The 9,208-nt window shown below is 43.0% G+C and overlaps 1 protein-coding gene across 11 annotated transcripts in view; it reads right to left on the bottom strand.

The window, feature by feature from the left end:
- Positions 1–9,208, bottom strand: part of NFIA (nuclear factor I A) — a 312,201-nt gene that overhangs the window by 77,712 nt on the left and 225,281 nt on the right. For 6 of the 11 annotated variants that reach the window (XM_018553864.1, XM_018553866.1, XM_018553867.1 and 3 more), the window contains exons 5-6: positions 8,401–8,518; positions 5,825–5,952 (exon numbers count right to left, since the gene is read on the bottom strand). In XM_018553864.1, the coding sequence (XP_018409366.1) occupies positions 5,825–5,952; positions 8,401–8,518 (246 nt within the window). Of the gene's footprint in view, positions 1–4,270; positions 4,301–5,824; positions 5,953–8,400; positions 8,519–9,208 lie in introns of all 11 variants that reach the window. The other 5 variants (XM_018553863.1, XM_018553862.1, XM_018553858.1 and 2 more) reach the window with 1 other exon arrangement.

Raw genomic sequence — 9,208 nt, 5'->3', positions numbered from 1 at the left:
TGGCAATTACTGTATATTTAAGGGTTAGTCCACTTAAGAAGTGATATTTTAGTGATAGGTGGAGACCGGTGGGCCATATCAGCCTTTGACTATTTTATTTATCTTGGATAGTCCATCAACAAGATCTCCCTTCCATAATTCCTGTCTTTGTTCCTGTCAACCTGGGATATTCGGGTGTTCTCATCTACCTTTGTGTGTTGTTGCCCATTAAGATACATTCTCTATAATAGAAAATAAATAAAAATTCAGCAGGGATGGTGGGAATAATTGGAAAAGCAGGTGTGCAGATCCAAGAACTTGCAGGGATTACCAATAGAGTTTCTAAGGGATAGAAGAGGCTTACCAAAGGGATAGAACCTTGAAACGCATTGCCACAAGCCCTGACTTGGATACAAGGATACAACCCTCTTGGTAGCCCAATGCCATGGAGTAATAGCTTTCCTAGGGTGTCCATGTCATGCTGATCGTGGCAACTCTGGACTGTACAGCTTTTTAACATTTCTTTGAGATTAAATTTAATCTATAATATAACTGGGAGTTCAAGTGAATAACAATGATTATATTGTTACAATGGCACCTGGAAATGGGTGGGATATATTAGGCAGCAAGCCAAGATTTTGTCCCTTGAGTTGAGGGCAAGAGTAAGGACTTGAGTGACTTTGACAAGGACCAAATTGTGATGTCTAGACAACTGGGTCAGAGCAACTCCAAACCTGCAGCTCTTGTGGGATGTTCCTGGCCTGCAGCGGTCTGGACCTACCAAAGGTGGTCCAAGGAAGGAAAACCGGTGAACCAGCAACAAGGATGTGCTGTAAAAACAAGTTCGGTCCATGGGGGCGCCACCTGGCATCTTACAGCACTTAAAGGATCTGCTACTGCCAGTGACAGATACCAGAGCATACCTTCAGAGGTCTAGTGGAATCCATGTCTTGATGGGTCAGAAGGGGAACCTACTCAGTATCAGGTGGGAGGTCATAAGTTATGGCTGATCTCTGTGTCTGTCTATCTATATATCTATCTATCTATCTATCTATCTATCTATCTATCTATCTATCTATCGAGAGTATGTGTGTGAATATATGTATATATATGTTTCAGCTTTAAGACATTGTATACTTTAGAACATGTCGACCAGAAAGGCAGAGGAGCTATTTGTATTCCATGCCCCGTGAAACAAATAGCTTTTGCAGAAACACCTTCCATCTGCTTGCCTTTTGTACAAAATGCAGCCTTTGTTTTCTCTCCTGCGGGCCTGTAAGCTGTCACCGGCTACGTGTGTCTGCCAAGCATGTGGCATGCGGAGTGATGGGGCATACAGAAAGGTAAAGTTCTGCAGGTAATCTCAAACCTCTTTCCTTCCTGCGCTCCCCTGCTCGCTTACGCCCAGCCATCTTAAATCCGGAGCCTCACTTATTTATTTGCCCAGGTGCAGTCTGTGTGCTTGCTGAGGTCATGCTTAGATAGAATTACACAGCTGAATTCGCTGCAGCCTTCGAGGGCAGAAAAAAAGAAAGACACTCCAGCAAAGTTTTACAATTTTACATCTATTTTTGATCCTCAGGTTGACCTGCCGTTCGTAATGTAGCTATGATATGTATTGATTCAACAAACTGAATGTTTTGCAGTTTAGATCTACAATCCCTCTTTACAACTGGTAGGGATCATGACAGCTCACCTTTCCTTATTTCACTCTGGTGCAGCCATAAAGCTCTGGGATTGGAAAACTCTATATACAGAATCATATGAAGGATTAAAATGTTGCATTCTGAGGACATTAAGAAAACGGTTATCTAAACAATGTGTGGTTTGTCTATTCCTAATTCCTGGGGAGGTTTTTAATACCAGATTCGAGCCCCAGTACCGGATGGCCGGGGGGGGGATTCGCTGAGCTAAAAGTGCCTTGGAGCGATGGTTTACATTGAGGCACCCCATTAACTTTTTGACATCTCGGCCTTGGCTATGGAGGGGGAATGGTGACGTCTCGGGCTGCGGGAAAGTGTTTTCTTTTTCAGTGACCGTGAAAACCGATCTCCCGCTCTCGGGGTCTGTGACTCACTGCACATCTGGACCCTATGAGATAATACATTAAACAGTCATACTGAGAAGACTACAGGAGGAAGCAGATACAGGTATTTATTTATATGGAGAGGAACGCTCCATCACTGGCTGTCAACCGGCGGACGCGGGTGATGCTGCTCAGACAGCAGATATAACACCAGAAATCTCCGTTAGTGACTTTGTTGCCTTAAGAAAACGGTCACCTACTGAAGGGGCCCATTCATACTTGTGCATTTCATTATGAAAGGCTTTCACTCACATTGTACAGCAGAGTCCAAACATGGCAGCGCATCATGACACATATACCAAGCATTGCTATGTGCTGCATTGTTAAAAAAGGTTTTTTTCATCGGTTGTGGTGTGTTGGCAGCTAATTCATATTGAACGCGTATTATTGTGTGTGCAATAAAATACTTGAGTGTGAATGGGCCCTTAAAGTGGAATTGCAGCTTGTTAAATAAAAAAATCAATTGGCTATAATGGTAAAACATAAAAAAGCAACTACCACTGCAATACTCACCCCCTTTCCAGCGCTATTCCCTGCAGAAAATCTTCTACAAGATCCAGTGTAGCTTCCTTTACATGTTGAATGACACCTAGTGTATTCAACCCACTTCCTGTGAGTCCAGGCTGTCATGGACATCATATCATCATTGCGGCCTGGGCCCACAGGAGAATGCTGCACGAAGAGTCATCATGTGTTGCCAATCTCTGCAGCTTTCTGAGCCCACCTAATGGCGGAGAAAGGCAACTTGTGACGTCATATGATGGGACCGTAGGCCGCTGGAGGCCCAAACCATCACTTTTTGTCCCAACAGGAAGTGAAGGAAAATCCTCCCTATAACCCCTTCCCCACCCTATCCAAAATGAAAGCTTTAGCTGAAGCTGGGCTTTCTGACCACCTCATTAGAACACAGGTTTTGCCTAGTTAAAGGTAATCTGTACCTCTGCTGAAGATACGTAGATACGTAGAAGCCTGGCTGTCATACTGATTCAATCACCACATTCTGAGTTGCTGACATGGAGCAAGTATGCAAATCAGGGGTTCTGAATTAACCCCCTAAACCCTAGGGTTGTGAGTGTCTTCATGACCGTCATTTGGTTCTTCAACACCATATAGTTCCAAAATGTATAAAGGCCTCACCTATCTGCACCTGTCCTAAATCTTCCCATTGGCCTGCAATCTTGCTTCTAGGTTAGCACTTCTTCCTCATGTCACCAGGACTTCTCTTGTGCTGGTTTCCATTTTTGGGACTCCCTTCCACATGCCATGTGGCATTCACCAGAATGCACTTTCATTACTCATCTTTTCAGAAAGACATATAACCTTGATTCACAACACCCTGCTCTCTCCCTCCAGATTTTCCCTGGCTCCTGCAATCACTACCCTTCAATATACAACACACTGCTGATAAATCGGACTTATACCTTGTATCTATCCCTTCTCCTTTTCATCTCCCTCTCAATCCCTCTACTCTCTCTCTCTCCCCCTCCACTCTCTCTCTCCCCCTCCTTCTTCCCCGTACAGTTCTCACTTTGTACAGCACTACTGAAGACAAAAAAAAATTGAAGACGTGTGACCTATAAAGTGGATCTATACTCAGATTAGCTAAACTGACAATCGTGCTAGTAAACACACATGACATGACCAATGCCACGGCAATGTTTATATGGTCTCTGCTGAAAGGGGCTTGAAGGACTGCCTTTAGGCAGAGATAGCCAATCAGCACTTAGCAGTGGTCATATGATCGGCTTTTTGGAGACAAGCGGTACATCAATTTTCCGTAGAAATAATTTTCACATCCTTTTTCTCTATGTATGAGTTTAACAGTGGAGGACTACCGTGTTTTCCCGTTCCCTGAAGATAGTGCTAGGTCTTACTTTCGGGGAAACACGGTATCAGAATAGTCTTACCATCAGTGTACAGGTTCACTTTACCAAAAATGTATGCCAATCCTTCTGAACATCCTCCTGTATGCATATTAAGTATATAAATGACAGTAACATTTGTGCGTGCGAGAACGATACAAAGTCTTTCCAGGAAAACAAAAATTAAGTAAAAAAAAAAAAAAAAAGCCAAGGCAATCAAGATTCATGGGTATAATGATCGAGTGCTTACTCCCAAAAACAGCCAAAACAAAACGGTATCACAAGCAGCTTTTTCTTGCATCTGTCTGACGTTGTGACCGTGCGCAAAGTTGCTCCGTCTTACCTGCTATTTTTCTTATCCTCTTATGCGCCTCTTCCGAGATCGTAGTGAAATGCGTTGGAAACGCATAAAATAATGGTAAGGCTTAAAGCACACATTGAGTGTCCATAGTACTGTTCAGTTTTACACAGACAAGTATATTCTGACTTAGCGTCTCACTATATACAACCTTAGGTACCATCTTGAATGTTGAAAATAATACTGCATTGTTATAAGGCAATAGTACAATAATGGTAATAACAATACTATGTTGCTACATGCTAATGTAATAAGGCACCACAAACAATCATGGTGATAAAAGTGCAGTAACCCATAGCAAGCAGATTATACTTGATTGTAACAAGAACAGTAGAGGATGCATTCTGATTGGTTGTTATGGCTAGCTGCACCCATGTCTTGGAACAGTCCCATAGATGAACACTGGGAGTAGAGGCTGATGACCTTCACAAATCTCCCAGAATCCTCAGCAGTGAGAGAAGCTCTGGGACGGACAAATAATTGTAACGTTGTCTTTGTCTTGTTACATTTTGATTCAATCTTGCTTTAGGAGTTCAACCTTTGAGCAGGCCAGGGTTGGAAAAATCCCAGGAGCTCAATTCATTTTTGTCAAAGGAAGGTCATGTGTTGTGTCCCTCAAAAAATTAGGTAAGAATATAGGAGCTATCACTGCTGACTTTTTTCTTTAAGGGGGCACCTCCAAGGCTGCCATTTTCATCCTTGAACCAGGATTAAGGCCAATGACATGCTAAGATGAGAAGAAAGCATGAGCAGCTTCTAAATGTCTATCTTAGCTGGTTCCTATTAAAACAAACTTGCAAATTCTATGATTAAATGTTTTCATTGGAGACATATACGCCATTGCCTGAGTAACCTGTCCAAAGACACGGGCACTGGCACTGGATGTAGCCCCCCAGGAATAGGTTGTTAAGACACGTATGCTGATTGTACTCATTCACTGACTTGCTAGTAAACATCAAGGCTGGTCTTAGAAGGTTCATGGTTGGGAAGATGTCCCAATGCCCATAGCCAGACATCCATCACCAGCCAGCCTTGAGATGCCTACAAACATCTAAAGTTCTTTCCTCTGAAGGTCTTGACATAAACATGTCCATTGGCTGTGGCCATCTTTTTGTCTATTGAGGATGGAGAGAGGGCACTTTTTTAGGTTTTAAGTTTCCAAACCTGTAGCTTGATTTGTTTTTATATGAAGCCTAGTGAGCTTCAATATCTCCCACAACAATCATTATTCCATCATTTTATAGCATTAGTAGGTAGACAAAAAGGGAAGAGATAGCAAAGCGGTCATGTGACACTTGAGCTGTTACACGTGGCTTTCATGGTGCACTCTAGTATAAATGACCCAAATTACATCTAAACACAAAGTCCTTCAACCGTACAAAGGAGGATATGCTCTGCTGAGTACAGTGAACACTGGAAAAATGTACAACGCTGTGAGTCCGCAGTGTAGGATACACAACTCTCTGTGGACGCTGAAGGCCTCTAAGCTAACATCCGTCAATCCCCTTAATGAAATGCCATCAAAGGTTAGTGGATTACCTGGCTCCACATCGTGCCATCCACTCGACTGGCTGCCACTTCCTGGTGATCTTCCCTGGTTTGTGTAAAATGGCTCTTCTCCAGGGCTATCCATTTCGTCCTCTACAGACTTGAGGCGCTTCGTGGAACTTGTAAAGAGAGAGAAGGAAAGGAATGTTGGTGGGCAAACCTAACTTGTAATGTTAGCATGAAAGTGTAGAAAGCAAGGAGATACAGATATCAACCAATCAAAATGTAGCTCTTAGAGGTCTGGTGTGCTTATATCCATATTTGATAGGCTGCTTTGGATGTAAGGAGATGCAACCAATCGGAATTCTGGTTTATGGCATATCACTGCTCATCTTTTGTCCTGCCCTTAAGCCAACACCTTTTTCTGTGGCCATGGCTGGTGCAGCTCTGCCCACTGGAGACAATGTTGAGCTGTGAATTCGGTCTGGTGACCAAGAATGAGTAGCCAGCCTTACTCATGAAGGAAGCAACAAGCAGTTGCACACTTAACATGGTTCATCACCAAGGCAGTTTAAAAAAAACATGGCCTGTGCCATAGCTTAACCAGTAAAACTGACCAGCAGGCATATGTTTACCTAGCTTGACATCATATGCCTGCTCCTGCAGGTGACATGCTGACTCTCTGGCTGATTACCAAGGTCGTTAAAGTAGCTTTAATCCCAATCAGAAAAATCTCATATAAGTTTTAACATGTTGATGTAGTTTCACTGTGTGTTCCTCACTATGAAAACCCTTGTTCAGACACTTCCTGTTATAGGATAACAACTCAATGTACCTTTCTCCCAACTATGCTTCTCCATTGTCACCCTGTCACAGGAGTTTCCACAGAAGACTACAAGTGGCCATTTTAACATATTTAATGCAAGCATGATCCACTGTTGTCACCATCAGCTTACCTGCCCTGAGAAATGCTATGCAGCCATTGTTTGTGTGTATGTAGACATGAAGTGACTGCAGGGGATCAGAAGCACTGAGATGCAACAAATGATGAAAAATGGTGAAAACATATATTTTGATTTTAATTATTAAAAAATACATTTTCTGATAATTAAAATAGCAAGTTAAGTCTTTCATTGTGATATGATATACGGTGCTTTAGCAAACCACTCTCTTAGGGTAAAGGCTGTACATGACGGTCTGCTCTTGTCTGATCACAATAAATAATAAAGAAACTGAAGAATCTATTTAAACTGAAACACTGTCAGATCCGTACCAGCCTGAGGAAATAACAGCAATGAGAAACAAAGACATTACTTTAGAAAGAAACAAATTGGTTCCTTCGGAGCACTTCAGCATATAAAAATAATATACATGGCAGCAACTTAACTCGACCAATCCTTCGCTGAGCTGGTATTAAAAAAAGTAACAATGTATCAATCGGCCTTCAGTATAAATAAGTCCATCTATAGTCCAGTAGTGACGGAGATGGAACATTAAAGTGACACTAAACTCAGGAGTTAAATCCTAAAAATGTATTCAAGTACCTTAACTATGAACAACAATGTACCTTATTTGTGTATCACTCGGCTGTAGATCCTCCAATCATCTCTGAATTGGTGCTGACACTGTCCTTCCTTCTGGAGGGGGGGCTACGTCTGTTCCCCATGGTCCCTGTGTGTGTTGTAAAGTAGTCACCGCTCCAAGCTCACTCCCGGGATGGACTACAATCTCAATATAAATGAGTAAACTAAACGTGAGACTGTAGTCCATCACAGAAGCGAGCTTGGAGCAGTGACTACTTTACAACACAGACAGGGACAATGGGGAACAAAAGTAGCCCCCCCTCCAGAAGGAAGGGTGCAGAGCACAATTGTAGAAGCATTGAATTGTAATAGCAGTGATCTCTAGCAGTACCACACCATACATCTATGACTGTCCCCTATAAAATGTTCCCTAGCTTCAACAACTAGCATGTCTGTAGTCTCTGACCATCTTTTGTAGCATGTCTGTAGTCTCTGACCATCTCTTGTAGCATGCCTGCAGTCTCAGACCATCTCTTGTAGCATGCCTGTAGTCTCTGACCATCTCTTTTAGCATGCCTGTAGTCTATGACTATCTATTGCAGCATGTCTGTAGTCTCTGACCATCTCTTGTAGCATGCCCGTAGTCTCGGACCATCTCTTGCAGCATGTCTGTAGTCTCTGACCATATCTGGTAGCATGCCTGTAGTCTCTGACCATCTCTTTTAGCATGCCTGTAGTCTATGACTATCTATTGCAGCATGTCTGTAGTCTCTGACCATCTCTTGTAGCATGCCTGCAGTCTCAGACCATCTCTTGTAGCATGCCTGTAGTCTCTGACCATCTCTTGTAGCATGCCTGTAGTCTCTGACCATCTCTTGTAGCATGCCTGCAGTCTCTGACCATCTGTTATGTTATAGCATGCCTGTAATCTTTTACCATCTCCTGTTGCATGTCTCTGACTTTAGCTTCCTGTAGCATTGACCTAATATTATGTGTGGCCCTTTGATAATGTCAGAGGCCACAATTGAGGCCCCCTATATCGAGTACGTTGACCACCACCGGAGTCTGCACACACAAACACACACACTGTAGGGTGCTACTCACCTGGTGGAGGAGGTACTGGGTAGTGACCTTCTCATTGCTCCGGGGCTCATGCTGTAATAGGAAGAGCTGTCCAGATCTGAAATGGGGAAATTCGGACCCGTTCCTGCAGCTATGGGAGCTGGAAAACAAGAGGGGGAAAAAAAACATAAGTTTAAGTTTTAGTTAAATCCGAAAAAGTGACCTGGCTGTCACTGGACACATATTATGGCCATTGCTTTATTAGTAAACAGAAGTCAAAAACCTTTTTTAATTCACCTTTAAGCTCAGACTCATCCGGATTTTCACAGCACTTCTGGGTGAGAGTTCAGACATTTTTTACATACATGATGTTGTGTCACCTTCCTATTGTCGCACCTCCCCCCCCTTGTGCACTTGAACCCTAAACCCAAATTCATAGATGTGTGTTGACTGTTAGGAAGATGACGAGTCCATAAACTTTTTTTCCAAAAGTTTTGTTTTGTTTAAGGCTAGGTTCACACCCAGGCGATTGAGCTGGCGAGCTGTTGTCGCGCGGTCGCATTGATATCAATGGGGGCGTGCGGCAGTCGCTGTCTGCAATTGGGCAGGACTGCGCGATCCCGGGGCTCAGATCTGCGCCTAAAGCTGGGAGACAATCAGGTCAGTCAGCGTACACAGCATGAACCGTCAGACTTTATTTGACCTCGGACATCTCTGACTCTAGGTGAAGTGTCATAGGCAAAGTAAATAATTCTAAATAGGGAAAATCTAAACCTTTAATATATATTAATTATAATAAGTTAAGACTGAATATTCAGATTCCGGCATAAGCACAACATTGACTGGTTCT

Source organism: Nanorana parkeri, unplaced genomic scaffold (assembly GCF_000935625.1).
Source record: "Nanorana parkeri isolate BGI_ZX_2015 unplaced genomic scaffold, ASM93562v1 scaffold131, whole genome shotgun sequence".
In the NCBI taxonomy this organism is placed as follows: Eukaryota; Metazoa; Chordata; class Amphibia; order Anura; family Dicroglossidae; genus Nanorana; species Nanorana parkeri.
This window is presented reverse-complemented; position numbering and strand designations above follow the sequence as displayed.